The 17,854-nt window shown below is 39.4% G+C and overlaps 1 protein-coding gene across 1 annotated transcript in view; it reads left to right on the top strand.

Moving 5' to 3' along the window:
- SLC30A5 (solute carrier family 30 member 5) overlaps positions 1 to 11,676 on the top strand; it is a 30,228-nt gene extending 18,552 nt beyond the window's left edge. The window contains exons 12-16 of the mRNA XM_054032344.1: positions 298 to 427; positions 4,063 to 4,288; positions 7,096 to 7,322; positions 8,968 to 9,096; positions 11,250 to 11,676. Of these exons, the coding sequence (XP_053888319.1) occupies positions 298 to 427; positions 4,063 to 4,288; positions 7,096 to 7,322; positions 8,968 to 9,096; positions 11,250 to 11,420 (883 nt within the window). The 3' untranslated portion in view covers positions 11,421 to 11,676. The remainder of the gene's footprint in view (positions 1 to 297; positions 428 to 4,062; positions 4,289 to 7,095; positions 7,323 to 8,967; positions 9,097 to 11,249) is intronic.
- The last annotated feature ends 6,178 nt before the right edge of the window (positions 11,677 to 17,854 follow it).

Here is a 17,854-nt window from a genome sequence, read left to right as displayed (position 1 = left end):
ATGGCCATCTTTCATCCCTTTTGTCTACCTACCATCTCTTTATTTTGTCTTTGATTGTAAGCTTTTTGGGGTAGAGATTGTGCTGTGTTGGGAAAGCACCTACCACTTTGAGTGCTACCACAGGACAGAGCAGAAAATTAATTGTGTAACATATTTGTTATGGTAGTTCTAACATTGTGACTGGAAAAGGAAATACTGTATTAAATGCATGAATAAGCCAAATAATATTTTCAAATATGATAAATCTAGCTATTCTTCAGTCTTTCTTAAATGTACATTACACTTGTTCACTTTCAGGTATGGCCGTGTAGAAATTCTCTCTGGATTTATTAATGGCCTTTTTCTAATGGTAATAGCTTTCTTCGTGTTCATGGAGTCTGTGGCCAGACTGGTAGATCCTCCAGACATAGATACAAATATGTTAACTGTAAGTTTTGTCATTTTCTTCTGTTAAAAACAGTTTTAGTTACTCCTGTAGAATATTTATTCCGTAATTGAAATTAAGATCCACTCATCTGAATAGTGGGGACTCAAATTATATAATGTCAAGCATTTGTTTTCAGTATGACTTCAAAATGTTTCTTTGCTTTCTATTATATAGTGACTAACAGGATTAAAAGTCCATACGTCTAAAGATAAAAACTTCATTATATTGCCGGCTTCTAAATGTTATCTTCTCCTATTTTAAAGAGAAAAAAAAAATTCTCTCCAAACCTATTCAAAAGTAGTTAAATTACAGAAGTAATTCCTTATATTACAATCCTAGTTTTATAATTAATAGCATTTCTGTTGGAAAGGGGGATAGAGTGTGGTTAGCTTTGTGAACGAGGCTTTAATTATTTGATCCTCCTGTTACATACATGGAAGGAAGTTCCATTTATCTACAAAATAAACTATTGGATACAGTAACTTAACATTGCATTTTTCAGGAACATAACTACTACTTTAAGCGAAACGATGTTCAGCGAATCCAATTTCCCCATAAGAATTAATGTAAAAGTGGGTGGGGGTTAGGTTCTGGCGGGGGGGGGGGGGGGGGAATTGCCATAAAAAAGACTATATATATATATACACACACACATACACACACACACAGAGTATAAGTTTTAAACAAACAATTTAATATGTACACAGCAATGATGATTGTGAAGCTTGGTTGAGATGGTGAAGTCAGAGTGTGGAAGAAAGTGGAATAGCCTTACTGCTAAATGATGACCTAGCACTCGACTGAGCCCTCAAGGGTTAACACATTGTTGTTAATGTAGCCTCACACTCTACAAGGCAGCACGAATGGAGGGAGGGGGGAGACAGCATGGCAGAGAGAGAGACCGAGACACACACTGTGTCGCACATTGCCCCTTTAAGTACACTGACCCCACTCTAAGTACATTGCCTTTTTAAGTAGATCAGCAAGTTGAGACAGCAGTTGCTGCCAGCAAGCTCCCTTCGTCCTGAGCCCTGTCTTGTCTCCCCCACCCCCCACCCCACTCTGTGAAGTTAAGGTACAGGAGCGGGGGGAGGGGGACACCCTGACATTAGCACCCTCTTCCCCCCCCCCCTCCCCCACCTCTGCACAGCAAGCAGGAGGCTTCCGGGAGCAGCTCTAAGGCAGAGGCAGGAGTAGCACATGGCAGTGGGGGGAGGGACAGCTGAACTGCCCTGGAATTGATAGCCTGCTGGACAGTTGCCACACAGGGAACTTAGGAGAGTGGGGAGCTGATGGGGCTGCCGTCCACCCTGGTTCCAAGCCCCCACCAGCTAGCTCCAACGGGCTGCTCTTTCTGCAAGCAATGAACAAAGCAGGCAGCTGCAAAACAACGTTATAAGGGAGCATTGTGCAACTTTAAACGAGCATGTTCTCTAATTGATCAGCAACGTAACAATGAAACAAAGTTACCCGGGACAACTTTAAGTGAGGAGTTACTGTATCCTAGCTGACTTTAAAGGTATGGTAGATATGCCTCTAGTTAAAACCATGATGGAGCCATAAGTAGTTAACATGCATTTTAAGTCAGTCAAATCAGGTCATTGGAGTTGGTCAATAGAATCTAAGTATATCATACTTGGTAACTATAGTGTGTTTATTGTATAGCTATAATAATGTATGTTACTCTTGCTCTATTTTATTACTGTATACAGTATATTATTATACTGCTGGATTCCAAAAAAAATTAAAACAAGATAAGGGTTTTGATTGCTGGAGAAATGGTAATTATTACCCTTCATATTCAGTTGCAAAAATGTCAAACCATATAATTGTGTTAGTGTAATTGGCTATTTCTGTGATTTCTTTGTGTTAGAATCAGCCCAGTCACTTTAACAACCCTTCACTGAAATTGAATTAACTCACAATTTCAAATTCCAGCCTCTTGATCCCCAGTCCAGTAGGATCTGGCATGATTATAGAAGTATTAGGTCAGTTCCTGGAGAGACAAGTGCTGTATGTTCAGTAACAATCCTTTTGGGCAAAAAGAGGAGCACTGATTACTTCAATGGGAATCTTTCAACTTTGTGGCTTTCCTGTACGAAAAGCAAGCCTCAAATTGGATGGAACAAATCTCAAGGCTTCAGAAGAGATGTGAAGGAACATAGATCAGATTAGCTTACTGTTCAAACAGGAGCTGATCTAAGTTTTCTCTCTAAGCTGCGCAGCCACGCAGCTGCCTATTAAGCTCCATGTAGGGGCTCAGGGCTACAGTGGGGAGAGGCACCCCTCCCCACTGGCCCAGGATGATGGTGTGATGATGGAGATGAAAGATGACTGAGAAACATGACTGGCCCCAGTGTGGACCTGCCGCAGCAGGGAGAGGCACCCCTTCCCCCTGCCCCAAGCAGTTGCAGGGCAGCCCGGACCTCCAAGCCCCTCATTCCCAGCCCCGCACCCCCAGCTCGAGCCCTCATCTTCTCCCCCCCACCCCTCTGCTCCAGCCCTGAGCCCCCTCCTGAACCACTCATCCCTGGCCCCACCCCAGAGCCTGACACCCAGCCAGACCCCCTCCTCCCCCCACACTCCAACTGTCTGCCCCATATCAGTACACATGGACGTAAAAAATTCGAAGGAACACTGGTGCTGATCACTGCAGGTAGTCTTAAAACTGTCCTTGATGTATGTATGGGTACAGCTAAATCATGGAATCAAAACTGTAGATCCTGTCTTTTCACAATTTTTGCTTTTTTCCCCTAAGTCTAAGCCTTCACTTCTTAAACAAAAATAAATTTTACTTTTGTTTTTTTTTGTTTTTCAAACAAGTGTGAAATTATCTCTTTCCTCCCATTGAAGGCATTGAACTCCAGTGCTTATATAGACACTTAAATACTAAATTTTAATAGTGTAATTTAAAAGAGATACTCATCTGGAGTTAAGGCCTATTTTAAAAACATTGCTATCCTATATCTCATACTGCTTTCAGGATGAGCTCTGTGGCCACATTCTGCAAAAGAGCTTCCTATTCCTATACCCTCTGCTAGGAGGTGGGGGTTCTTTCTGTCTCCTTCCTAACTGGCATTTTCCTGTTAGTTTTCCAGTCTCTTCATGCAAGAGTGGTGGAGAGTTATTTGTATTCTGGTAGCACCCACAATGTACTACTCAAACCCATAAGGCGACATGGTCCCTACCCCCAAAATATTTACAATTTAAGATGAAGTGTGCAGGTCCTTTTTAACTGTTCCTGTATGTTCTACTTGCTAAGTGATTCTGGGGAGTTAAGAGAAAACTTTCGCTCTATCCTCAGAGCTTTATTTCTTGTGGGAGAAGTAGACGAACTCAGTCTCACTTTGTTGAAAGCAAAGTTGTCTATGTCTGTACCTGCTGATACTAGATTTTTTTTTAAGAGGAAAAGAGAAGTCCTTCATATGAAGAGACATTTCACTTGTGAGCATTCAGCAGCAAGGGAATCCTCCTGCTATTGTCTTTAACTTCAACTAATTGGACGTGCCACGGAAGTATGTTAGATGCTGTTAACAGAAAAAAATGTAGTTTTCTAGCAAACAAGTTAATCTGAGTGTTAAGGAAGAAATATTGGATTTAAAGGTTGTGCTTTTTTTCTTTTCTCCCTCTCGTAGCCAGTCTCAGTTGGAGGGCTTATAGTAAACCTTGTTGGTATCTGTGCCTTTAGCCATGCCCACTCCCATGGGGCTTCTCGTGGAGGCTGTCACTCACATGATCACAGCCATTCACACCATGGACATGGACACAGTCATGGCCATTCCCACAGTGACCATGGACACAATCACAGTCATGGACACTCTCATGGGTTTTCAGGAGGAGGCATGAATGCCAACATGAGAGGTAAGTACAAATTGTTTAATTTTAAAAGTAAACTAGCCGTCGAAAAACCTTTAAATCAAAGTATCCCTTGTCCACTTTTCTTAATCTCTCTAAAACTTGTTTTCTGGCAGTCTTTTTATATAGCACATATAGAGCTTTTTGGAAACACTTTTTCTAGCTAAAATGTTTTAAAGAATAAACATAATTTGGGATATTCCACTAGCTTCTTCACTCACACTTAATCTTCTCAGATTTGTGATGGTATGGGTCCTAGAGGCACTTAATGTTGATTTATTTTTATTATTATTTGATCCATAATATTTTTACAGTACCTAAAATGTACTATATGTCTTAAAGACCAAGTAGAACTCCAACATCCATGTATCTAATTTTAGATGGCATATGATAGCTGATCAATTAAAATAACTAGGAAAGGGATGGGGAGTGGAAGAACCAAGGTTAACAGCAATACATTTAAACAGTTATTCTATTTAGACACATTCACCTATTTAATTATTTGTACTTGGGTAGCATCTATAGGCCTGAACTTCTGGTTCAGTTAAAGTGTTAGCTTTTTTTAAAAATAATTAACTTGCCACTTATGGTGTGACATCCCCCAGGGTATAGTCTAGACTGTGGAGCCACTGTGTCCCCTTAACTCTCCAGGCTGGGGTGTCTTTTACTCTGATTTGCTATCAGAACAGCCACTCCTGGCCTGCTCACGCAGCCGTCAGCATGCAAAATCAAACCCAGCTGAAAATATGAATGCTCTCCCAGCCACACATGAACTATATATAGGGTGACACCCGCAAATCCCCCAGTCCCAGCATTACATCCCAGAAATGTGTCTCTTGCACTGCTTCGGACTCCCCCCACTTCTCCCCGAGCTGTGTAAGCTCATTAAAAGTCTGTCATTCTATCAAAGGGAACAATGAGATTCCCCAAGCACTTCAGTCAAAACACGCTGGTCTAGATTAGTTAATAAACGTTTTATTCTTTTAAGAAAGATTTTAAGTGATTACAAGTGGTAAAGGCATAAAAGTCAGTATTGGTTACAAGAGAAATAAAAGATAAACACGGAAACTTTATCAAGCTAAATCCTAAACTTTACCAAGCTAAATAAGATTTGAAAGCAAAAGGGCTTCTCACCCAAAACTTTCAGCAGTCCTAACTGGAAAGCCTTCGTTAGGACCACTCTCCCCAGTTCAATGATGATTCTTTGTCTTTCAAACAATCTTGCTGCAGTGAGTAGAGATGGGGGAGGAGAGGTGGTCGGGGCCTGTTTTCCTCCTTCATATATCCTGACCCTTTTTACTGGAAAAGTCCTTGCTGGGTCCTGGGGTCAACAGTTGTATTGCATACATGCTCTGCCAGCTGTCCTTCAGGTGAATTGTAAATTTCTTGCTTACAATTCCTGTTGCTGAAGAACGGCTGCTTAAACTGATGATTGCTCTTTCACACCTGGCTGGAGCCAGAGTGCCTTTTACTCTGAAAAACTTATTTGTGGATGTTACCCAGAAGTGTACAGCATGTTACAGTAACAATCATACAATAGAATCTTATAACTTCATACGCATTGTTGCTACACACATCAACAGGACAATAATGTTCAGCGGATTATAAGTTTTCAAATTGCACCTTACAAGGCATACTTTGTACAAGAGTTAGCATAATTTTATGAAAAGTGGTGACCATAATAGTATAGATTGTTACACTGGGATAGCATCTATAGGCTTGAACTTCTGGTTCAGCTAGTCTTGGGTTTTTAAAAATAATTAACTTGCTATTTATGGTCAGTAAGGAAGAAGTGAATTTTGAGAGGATTTGAGGGAAGAGAGTAGTGACTGGGTGGGCCAGGACTGGGAAGTCATTCTGTGTGTTGGTAACATTGGTGGTAGTCTGAACAAAGCCATAGAGATGGTTGTGAGCTAAGTAGACCAATGGGACGTTGAGGCTGACATAGTTGTTCATAGTTTTCCTTTACAAACCAGCATGCAACACAGTTTCTACAAAACTTTGTAAACCGTGTTTGTCACTGATTCATAATATAAAATAATACTTCTCATCAGTTCTGCTAAAGACCAGAGTAACCTAAAACACAAAGCTGGCAGCATTATTTAATAAATATATTTATACATACAGACATACAGATATATATAGATATAGATATAGATAATAGCATGGTTACTTGCTGGAATCTTCCTGATAATATGGAAAATGTACAATATATAGCAAATCTGCCAAATATTTGTCTCATTAAGTCTATTACAATACATTTTAGTATGTAAAATGTATTGTTTCAAGCATTTAACTATCACAATGCTATATTATTTTAATTGAGAAGTTGAATGCAATCAAATAGCTTAGATGACTATTCTACTGATCTGAATTTTTTTTCCTTGGTAAAGTCTTCTCAGCTTCTCACTACTTGCATATTCTTTAGTGGGAGCTGAAGTACCAGGATTAATCTCTCAAACTACTAGTGTTAAGAGATTAATGTTTTGTACCTTCTAAATGCAAACTGAGTACTAGAGTGCAAATGATCTAAAACACTAATCAAAGCAGCAGCAGGTTATGAGAGATGTAAATCGCACCAAAGTTGGAGTAAAAACACAAAATGATAATGGTCTATCTTAATACTTGCCAGCATTAGAAACAATTTAGCACATCAGTAAACTTTTCTACCATAGGTCCAAGACCAGTGATCCAAGAGAGAATTTTGATCCCTGTACTGAGAAATTTTATTTTAATACTCATGCTATATAGTCCATGTGCTGATGGCAACTAAATGCAGGCACTCAATCATTCAAAATCTTATTTTGTTTCAGGTGTGTTTTTACATGTGTTGGCAGACACCCTGGGTAGTGTTGGTGTGATCATATCTACGATATTTATTCAACAGTTTGGATGGCTGATAGCTGATCCCCTGTGCTCTCTCTTTATTGCTACATTAATTTTTCTCAGTGTTATCCCACTGATAAAAGATGCCTGTCAAGTACTTTTGCTGAGGCTACCACCAGAATGTGACAAAGATCTGCACATTGCGCTAGAAAAGGTCGGAACTTAAACTTGTATTTTGTTTTACTTTAATTTCTTTGTTTATATACAGTCTAGATTTATAATGAGTTTCTGACTGCATTTATTAACTTTTACATACAATCATTCCTCATTGTGCCAGTTATCTTTGTATAAGACTCTTGGTCATCCCAAATTGCTTGTCTAAGTTCATCAGTTTTTATAGAGATACATGAGGTTTTTTTGGTTTTATTAATTTAACATTTACAATTCTAAAAATCCATGATTTTTGCGGAATAGACTGTTTAAATAACAATGGCAACCATATGTTGCTTTTGCTTTTATGGACAGCTCATAACCTTGGACTAACTTGGTAACTCTGTAAACCTATCCAGCAGAATGAGGGAGGACTATTTAATACTTAATTGTACATAAAAGCTGGACAGGCTTTTTTAAACTCTAGCATGACCAGATTTCATTTGGCTGCAGTATTCTTTCCTGGGCATGCAGTTGCAGTTTGGCCAGTCTTCCAGTCTACTGTGGGACAGGTTGGCTTGTAGTGAATTGGGCTGCAAAACTGAAGCTAGTTCTGTTCTTCCCATTTGCAGTCTCTATTGCTGATTTTTTTCCTTCCCCTTCAGTCTAAGCTGCTTTCTGCTCCTATTAAATCAGTCAAGGCCTGAAGTCTATGGCAGCACTCCACTCCCATTGTTAACTCTTATCCACTAATTGTTGCTCCCAGTGTTAACTCTTGTGAGTGCTCTGCCCAGAACCCCAATGGGCATAGTCCTGAAGTACATGGTGTGCTTGCTAAATACTTTTAAATCGGGAAACTGGTGTGGGAACTTCCAGGATTCCATCAACAAGAGTAGAAGGGGGACTCCAGCAACAACAGTATTCAACACTGCCTGTCACCAGGGAATGGGGATAATAGATTCTTGCCCCCAGGGAATACAGGATGGAATTAAATTGGATGAGGGAGATCCGTGGAGAGGAAGGTGAGGATTGTGGACTTATGTGATTTAGTGAAAGGAGATGGAAAAGGAAACTGGGCGAAGCAGAAGAGGGAATGGAAGTGTGAGTGACCTTGAGGTGGGATAAATAAAAACCAGAAACAAAACCAGAAAATAATCAAAATGCTAGGAGTGGGGAGAAAAAAATTAACCAGTATGAAACTTATTAAAGAAATATTACAGTAAATCTAATAAAGTTCACTTTAATAAAAAAAAAAACTCATGTGGACAAGGAGGGAGAGGAAATGTGAACATATTAAGTCCAACTAGGATATTGAAGTATCTGTTTATCTTGGTTATCATGGGGGTAGGTCCTTAGAAATGCTTGTGTGCCCAAAGCCAGCCTCTCTGCTAGTCTCTCCTTTGATGCTACTATAGTCTGGCCACCAGTTGGGGACTCCACTTCAGTGTCTTTGTCCCTCCTTTTAGCCCCTACCCACAAATTTTTCATTTTGCCTTCTATTTTTGGCAATGATGGAACACTGTCCCAATTCCAAAAGTCTCTCTATATAACAATTTCTGTATATAACGTAAAATGATGGCAGTTTATTTTACTGTATAATAGTATCTGCTGCATGAAATAATTGCCACCAGTAGCTATCTAAGTGTGCAGGAAGGCATAAAGTAGAATATTGCAAAAGTAATTCTTACTGTTAATGCAATTTTTTACAGATCCAGAAAATAGATGGTTTAATATCCTACAGAGATCCTCATTTCTGGTGTCACTCTGCTAGTGTTGTGGCAGGTACTATACATGTACAGGTGATGTCAGATGTGATGGAACAGAGAATTATACAGCAGGTAACCATAGAACACTTTCAGAATCTGTTGGCTCTTCATATTTTACGCCCTGTTGATTAACCCTGAATATTTCAATCATAGGCTTAAGTTTGAAGCTGCTGCTGCTATGATTTCCATAGCTAGTAGCTGATGTTCCAGGACAAGCCTTTTCAGTATTGCTCTGCTCCTCCTCCTGCTGTTGTCCTATAAGAAGTTGGTTTGGTGGTTGGCTTTTGACCTTTGAAAACAGATCAGCCAGTTTCTTTTGTCTTGCTTTAGAGGTGACCTGCCAAAAGGATTGTTGGGGGAAACTAGTTTTGTAGTTTTTTTCATGGTATAACAAAAGTCTGAACGAATTCTTCAGGGTGGTGGTGTGGGGCTTTTTTCTGCTTGTTTTTAATCTTCGTAATATCAGAAGTATTTAGCCTATTTTTCCTTTGTTTTGCTGGAGGACTTCCTGGGGATCTGAGATGTATTTTAGGAACTCTCACCTTAAATGAAGGGGCAAGAGTGATATGTTTTTTATGACATTCTCTCCAAAATGTTCATTAATCAGTGCTGTTAAATAGGGACTAACAAAAAGAAACACAGGTTTTAAACAGTCAGAATAAAAATCCCTTACTTTTTCAACAGCTCAGGTTTTACTCTTGTAAATACAGTTTCACTGGTTCTCTTTTCACTGTTCCAAGTTAGATGAGACCTGAATTAATAATGTTTTTTTAAAAATGGGGAAACCTTTCCAGGCATCTTTTTTATGTACTAGACATTGCTACCAGCTCTGCCTGTAGCTGACGTTGTCAGACGCTTCTCATTATAAAGACCCTGTTTTTAGCCACTTATAACTTTACCAAACTTTAACGATTAGGGCTGAAACTTTCCATGCTGGATGTTTTCCTCCGACTTTAAAAAAAAAAAAAATTAAGTTTTTCAGCAAAAATGATTCACCATGGTTTGCCCTTGCCCCTTCCCTGTACTTTCCCTGCAACTGGTGCCCGTAGCTGCCAGGAGTTGCTGTTGCACTAGGCTTAGGAATTGAGAGCAGGAGTGTTCTTGATGCTCCCTTTTCTGGCACCCAGGCAGCATGGAGGAGGGAGCAGCTTAATTCAGGAGGGACAAGAGCTGGGCCTGGAAGGGCAGTGTGGGTAATGGAAGGAGTAGAGTTAGGGGGCAGGGAGAGAGCTTGGGAGTGGGGCTTTTGACTGGGTAAGGCTGTGCAAGGAAACTGGGAGCCAGGAATAAAATGGTGTGTGGGAAGGACATGGGAGCAAGACTGAAATTGAGCAGGAGCTGGGGTGTGAGGCTGTGGCTTGGGGTCCACATAATATGCCTAAGATTTCCAAAGGGGCCCAAACCTCCATTTGAAATTTATTAGGGATCCGCAAATGAAAAAAGGTTGAAAACCACTGATTTAAACCAAACTTTCATAGTCACTATTAATTGTGTTCCTCATTTTCTGGGTGCCACTTGCCTTGAGACCCTGGGGTCTAATCTGTGGAAGTGCTGAGCACTGACGGTGCAGTTGAAGTCAATGGGAGCTGTGCTTTGAACATATAAAGTCCTTATACAATGCTAAGTACTCTGAAAAAAAAATCAGATCCTAGGCATCTTAAATTGGGCATCTGAAACTATTGGATACTTTTTACCTTGATCTCTGTGCCTCAGATCCCCATCTGTAAAACAGGGGTGTTGTAAAGATAGTTTGTTTGTGAAGCACTCAGATACCATAGTGATGAGTACCATAGTAAAGCCTATGAGGAAATTAATAATTCTGTATTCAGAGCAGGATTTGAATAGTTTGCAATAAATAAGGCTTGAGGACACACATTGAACAGTCAGGATAAAACATAATGTCCATTTTTGCATGAATGAGGCAGAATTCCTGAGGGAATAAATATGTAGTCATATTAGACTATATCATCATTCAGCCCCCTCAATTAAGCATTAAGGTTGCCTGTGCGATTCCTAACTTTTGACTGCTTGACTTTTTTCCCCAAAAATTCTAGCTACAAATAGTCATTTTAATTTTCTGACTGGCTCTTCTCCGGGCCATAATAAATGTTGTATCTAGATTTGATGTGACCTTTTGCGCTCGTCTGTAACTACCGTTCTAGTGTCTGAGTATAATCACAAGTTACAATTAAACAGATTTAATATTGAATTTCTGTTATGCTCAGGTAACAGCAGTTCTGAAAGATGCTGGCGTGAACAATTTAACTGTCCAGGTGGAGAAAGAAGCCTATTTTCAACATATGTCTGGCCTCAGTACAGGATTCCATGAAGTCATTGCTATGACACAACAAATGGAATCCATGAAATACTACAAAGATGGCACTTACATCATGTGATGTGAAGTTACATGCACCACTGGGATATAAACTGTAGTATTCAATATTTGTATTATTTTGTCAGGAGACTTGCACATAAATGTACAGAAACAAATATAGTATATATTTGATTTTTTTATAAAAGCTTAATATGTTGAGACTGGATCAGGGTGCTTTTATAAAGGAAATAAGATGGACTAGAACATTTGCTGTATATGTGGAAATAATGTAAATCTGAAATACTGTACTTGGTGTTTATTAAACAGAAATCTTTCTACATGTGTGTGGATGAGCACAAATGTATTCCATACCTTCCCTAAAGTATGGAACGCCAAATCAAGAATCATGTTCATGTCAAAATTAAAGGGAAGAGAAAACGCTTTGCAAGAGAAACAAAATTGTCTCCAAAAATACTTTATTTCCTTCAAAATGATTTTGAGGAATCTGTGTGTGTGTGTGCGGGTTTACACATCTATTATGAAGAGTAAAACTTAAACTGCATATGAAGTCAAGGTTTTTTGCAGAGTTTTAGATACAAAAAGGAATATACAATTTTATATTTATTCACTCTGTATAAAACTGATTTCTAACCATAATTTTAGTACACCCAGGCAAATAGATGCTATCATTTTAAATTTATATCAAAATGACTAATTTTTGTAAGAAAAAATCAACCGGTACACATACTAGCAGTGTGGATGTAGGGAAGAACAGAATTGCAAGTTTTGCCCTTGCACTATTTTGTGTTCTTGTTTAATGGGGAGGCTGAAAATCAATTTGAACCACTATGTAAAATAAACATTTTATACTTTTTTATGATAATTGCAAGTGAAATATTATTGTTTGAAGTGTAAAGTACTTCATCCCTGAACATTCTAACTCTCTCTCTCCTCTAGCCATGCTATTCCTGTTAAAATGGTATAACCCAGTTATTTGTAGATGCCTAGATTTTTCTCCTTGCCAGGGTAACTAATTGCATGAAATTCCACAATTGATATATGTAAGTTCTATGGCACTGAATATCTCAGTATTGTGCAAAGAGCTATTTCATAGTCAATTGAAGTTAATTCATAAGGAGGGAGGAGGAGCAGCTGAATGAGCTGGTAGTGAACTCGTAGTACCTTATTTAGCATTGAAGACTCTTTGGAATAGGTGTGAAGAAGCTCACAATGTTGTTCAGGAGCAACTGAACAGTATCTTTCCATTGTACCATGTCTAGACAAAAAAACACTTTCTATTGTGGCTAGGTAATGGAGCCTACCCTAAATCTGTCATCTAATTCAAAAAACTTACCCATAGACTGTATTTAGTATATTATGTCTCTTTTTATAACAGATTTACTTATGTAAACTATACCATTGTATAGTACTAAGGAAAATGTCCCTGTAATCCATATTAACAGTCTGGGGCTTTACAAGATAAGACAAAATGTGTAAATTTAAGTGAAAAATATTTACTATAGTCAATATATACACACAACAGAAGAAAAGCCTTACTCACTATTCTGTTAGCAAAAGCCTGGTAATAAGATTATCTACAGTAGTTAAGTGAACATGTGTTTCTTACTGTGTTGTTGGAGATAGCTTTAAGGAAGTCTATCAGTTTATTTCCCTGTGCCACACTCATGCTTTTCCTCTTCCTATATTAAAAATGCTTAAATGTGTCCTTTGAAATCAGCAATCACAGAATGCAATGGTTAACTTAATGTAACTGAGTAGTTCTTTCATCATTTAGTCCACATATTTGCTCACTGTTTTTATTGTGGCACGAAGCTTGTCCTCTTTATACAGTTTGGGGAAGGTACCTGAATTCTTATATTTTGATCTCAATTATGAAAGACTTGAATTAGAGTTGGTGGAATTTAGCATACAATAACCTAGTAACTACTGTATCATATCAAATTTAATATTTAAAATATCATTTAGCAAACCAACTTCTTTTGTGATCAGAATTTTTCTTGCCTTCTGTATTAATTTCCAGTATATGTGTGTTTAACCAAGGATGTTCCATATCATTCCCTTCTCTTCCAATAGTGCTGAATTCGAATAATTTCTACGGCCACTGGACTGATTTTTTTTAAAAAGTAATTGTGGCCAGAAAAAAAGTAAAAATGGCATCTTCCTTACTCAACCAATCGTAGGTGTCTGTATCCAGTTGTGTTTGCAACTGTAATAAGTTTTTACTTCCTGTAAGCACTACAGAACCAATACAGCCCTGGAAGTGTGATCAGGATGGTTTTCTGACTACATCAACAGAATTGCTAATGTTCTAATTGCATTTATTTTATTGATGGTGTGTGAGCTAGAAAGAAAACCACTAACTTGCAGATCCCAACACAAATTCAATGTGCAAAGGGGACTTTTTTCTGCTTAGATTTTTATTTTTTCATTGTCCAGTTTTTTCTGGATGGCTCTGGTCAGCTAGGGAACTAGTAGCCTTATGTGTTCACAGCTATCATGCAACTTCAACCTGATTACCAGAGGAGGAGAGTAATGTGTTGACGAACTGTTGAACAGGTCTTTCAGACAAAATGTTTGGGACCACCTTCACACATCATGGTCAAGTTTGAGTTGCAGTACTGGCAGTTGTGACTGTAAACTGACCAACCTGAGCAGGAAGCCACTGGCATGTCCTGATAGGCAAAAACGTATGATTATTTTTTTCATTCAAATTATCAACAATTGAAAAGACCTCTTAATGCATATTAAGGTCTTGTCTAGACATGCTAACATCACACCTTAAATTGTCTAGATAAGGCCTGAGACCCAGGCGAGCGCATTTAAAATGTTGTGGTGGTGATGTAGCTTAGGCTCACTCTAGCCTATAATAGGACCAGCTGTCAGGCTTTCAAACATATTACCCTGCATTTTAATAAGCATTAAGAGGGCTCTTCAGTTGTTTTAGGCTAACAATTAGAAACCACACATTTTTTGCCCATCAGGATAGTCAAAGAGACATTTTGCTGCTTCCATAGAAACCCTCTTCAGGCTATAACCATATTTTTAAGCAAAGGATTCAAGTTTCACTGCACCATCAAGCAGAATTGGACTATAAGAGTTTTTCAGCTCACACAAGTTCCTGTTTAGTAATTTAATTTGTGTACAGGTAGATAGTTGCAGTTTCAAAGATGAAACTGATTTAGAAGATACAATGAAACACTATCTCATTTGTATATGTGGCAGCAAGTAATGTATATGTATGGTGCAGCCAAAAAGTACAAATATTTTGTGAATGTTAATCATGTACTGCATCTTGTGCAATTTTTTTAAAGATTTTATTTTCATCTCATGAGATGTATAAATGGGCAGATTTGAAATAGAGAAGGTTCAGTTTTACCTTTTGCAACATGCTCGTGGTGCAGAAGATGAACACAGACTGCTGCTGCTCATATTAGTCAATACTACAGCACTATGGTATGTTAGATCATGAGCTTTACTACTGCTTGTAATGTACACTTAAATCTTACTAGTTTCAAAGAAACATACTGACCTGTTGTAAAGTGATAAAATTTGTAGTTTTAGTAGGTGTCTGATAGTCTCTGTGTCAAGGTCAGTAAGATAGTTTCTTCTGAAAACACTTGCAGCTTTTCATGGAAATCCATCATAACTCACAATGCACATTGTTTTTGATCTAAAACTGGTTGTAGCATGTGAAAATTAAGACACTACTGTATATTTCTTTTTGTCCATATCCCTATACCACAAAATTAATGTTGTGGGAAGATGCCCTTCTTCTGTAAAAGTATATTATCTTTACATGTTTTGTGGTAGCCTGTGCCAATGCAAGCAGTGGGTTCCTCCTCAGTTCTGTGAGCCACAATGATGATCAATTACCCTCCAGGATTTTTCCTGTTCTAATATTATTCTACAAAAACCTGCAGCTGGCTCTAAAGGGAAATTTTGCCCTGTCGGTGGTTGGGCAGGACTTCTGCAGCAGAGCTTCGCTTTGGGAGTAAGTGGAAGTGAGATTCCCCATCTCCTTACGTCTCAGGCAACTTCTGTAAGACTTTGTATTCACTGTGCTCTATCCTGTCGTTGGGCAATCACACGTTAATTTTCTATGGAAAACATTGTATTTTCTAATCAGCTCTAATAATTATGATAAAAATAATTCACCAATTTTTCCGAGAAAAAATTTGAAACTTTACTGAAACCTGGCAGCATTTCCAAATTGAATGTTTTCATAGTGCCTCCAAAGAACGGTAGTTGGAATGCACCTGTGATGGGTTGGATCACAGAAACCCCCTTGGGAGCTGCCAACTGATGTGCCAAGACTACCTCTGCTCCTGTTTTCCCTGCCAGCTCAGGACTCCGGCACCCTGTCTTACTGAGCCAGACACTCCCGTCTGCTCTAACAAAGACCCAGGGTCTGAATTACTTGCCCAAAGCTTTACCTGAAAACAGCTCACAGAAGTGCGCTTGTCTTTAGCACTCAGATGCCCAACTCCCAATGGGGTCTAAACTCAAATCCGATTTACCCTGTATAAAGCTTATGCAGGGTAAACTCATAAATTGTTTGCCCTCTGTAACACTGATAGAGATGCACAGTTGTTTGCTCCCCCAGGTATTAATACATACTCCGAGTTAATAAGTAAAAAGTGATTTTATTAAATACAGAAAGCAGGATTTAAGTGGTTCCAAGTAGTAACAGAACAAAGTAAATCACCAAGCAAAATAAAATAAAACGCACAAATCTATGTCTAATCAAACTGAATATAGTTCTCACCCTCAGATGTTTAAGATTTTTCTCAGACTGGACACCTTCCAGGCCTGGGCACAATTCTTTCCCCTGGTACAGCTCTTGTCCCAGCTGAGGTGGTAGTGTGAAAGTAGAATGAATTATATTGTAAAAATAGAATGGATTAAAGAAATGCTGTATGTACCTTTAAGCAGAAATAAGGAATGTTGAAATACAGGTGTCAGGAAAAGAAACATTAAGGCATAAACAATGAGTTCACTTAAGCTAATGGTGGAATATTAACCGGAGATCAGTAAAAGTTAGTAAGGACATTAAATATGTATGTCTAGCCTCACGTAAACTTGTCAGTACTGCTTTCTTTGTCCTCTTGTTAAGTTCACGCCCTTTTATCTGTATAAAATAGGGTAGTGTGGGTCTTGCATGATGCTCACGTTATCTGGGTGTATTAGCAGAGCGCTTGCTAATAAACAGAGTGGTCTAACAAATGGTGAGTCCTGAATCTGACTTTGACAATTTGGAGGTTCTGCTGAGGTGGCACGCGTCTTCAGTGGGGCCGTGTGATTCCTGACCGTTTTTGTAGGATGACCGTGGCCGGCACCTGGGCATTTGGCCCGAGCGGTCCTCCCCCTGAACGGAAAGGCACATGACCATAGTGAAGTCTACGCCATCGAACCTGTTGGTTCCCACTCTCTTCTGATAGGGATCCTGGGATCTGACATCAGGAATCTGGTCAGGCAATTATTTCTGTGTTTTGTCCGGACTGAGGACTGTCCTATCTCTGTGTCTATCTGTCCTCCCTGTGGAGTGTTTGAGTCTAGGTGCCGTCTCTGTCCAGGGATCGGCCGACCAAGGGGTTCCTGTCCCCGCAGTCTGAGTGAGTGAAATCTGCACAAACGCAGATGCACCGCACCTTGGGTAAAACCCTTAGTGTGAAAGCAAGGGCGATTGAGGCAGTAGGCTGTGGGCTCCTTTTGTGTGTTGCACCGGGCATCGCTCTGACGAACCCGAATTTCCTTCTTGTGTGATTGGTGTGTGTAAAGTCCTCCTGTATATGTAACCCGACGTCTAAGTTGGGAAGTTCCCTAAAGGAATGCCGGCTCATTTTATGTATTTTAGGAAGGGTCCGGACTCCTGTAAATTTCTGGAAAAATGGTTAACTCAGGGGGATCCTAAAACTCAGTGGCCACTATTAGGATCTTGGGACTAAGACCGAGTGGACATCTTAAAAGACAAACTGGCCAACCTAAAACTAAATTGGCCAGAGGAGAGGTTGATTGTTTCATGCAGTGGTGGGAAGAGGCAAATCGTAGGTGGACAGAATTGAAACTTGCCTCTCTCAAAGATTCAAATGATAAGTTAAAAGCTTTATTGGAAGCCTCCTCTCCCACCACTAGACCAAGCGCTCCCCTTTACCCCATTCTCCGAGCAGACTCAGATCGATCCCAACCCCCTTCATACTCCCATCTCATTGTGGAAGAGGACAAAGAAAACCCCTTGTTAAATTCTGGGGACAATGATGAGGAAGATGCATTAATTGGCTTGGCAGCCTTATGTCAGATCAATAGATGATCACTAGCCTCCCCAGTTCAGGAACAATTCCCAGAGGTCACCAGTTCAGACCAATCTGGACCATCCAATGCCGCCTAGGCCTATAAAGAAAAATCCCTTGTTCCCCTGTAACCTCCAGTCTGCCTGACTCCTCTGCTTTTTCTTATACATCCAAAGATAGCCTGAATAAGGTTTGGACCCGTTGCTTG

This window comes from Malaclemys terrapin, chromosome 6 (assembly GCF_027887155.1).
Source record: "Malaclemys terrapin pileata isolate rMalTer1 chromosome 6, rMalTer1.hap1, whole genome shotgun sequence".
In the NCBI taxonomy this organism is placed as follows: Eukaryota; Metazoa; Chordata; order Testudines; family Emydidae; genus Malaclemys; species Malaclemys terrapin.
The sequence above is the reverse complement of the archived record's forward strand: the minus strand, read 5'-3'. Positions and strand labels throughout refer to the sequence as shown.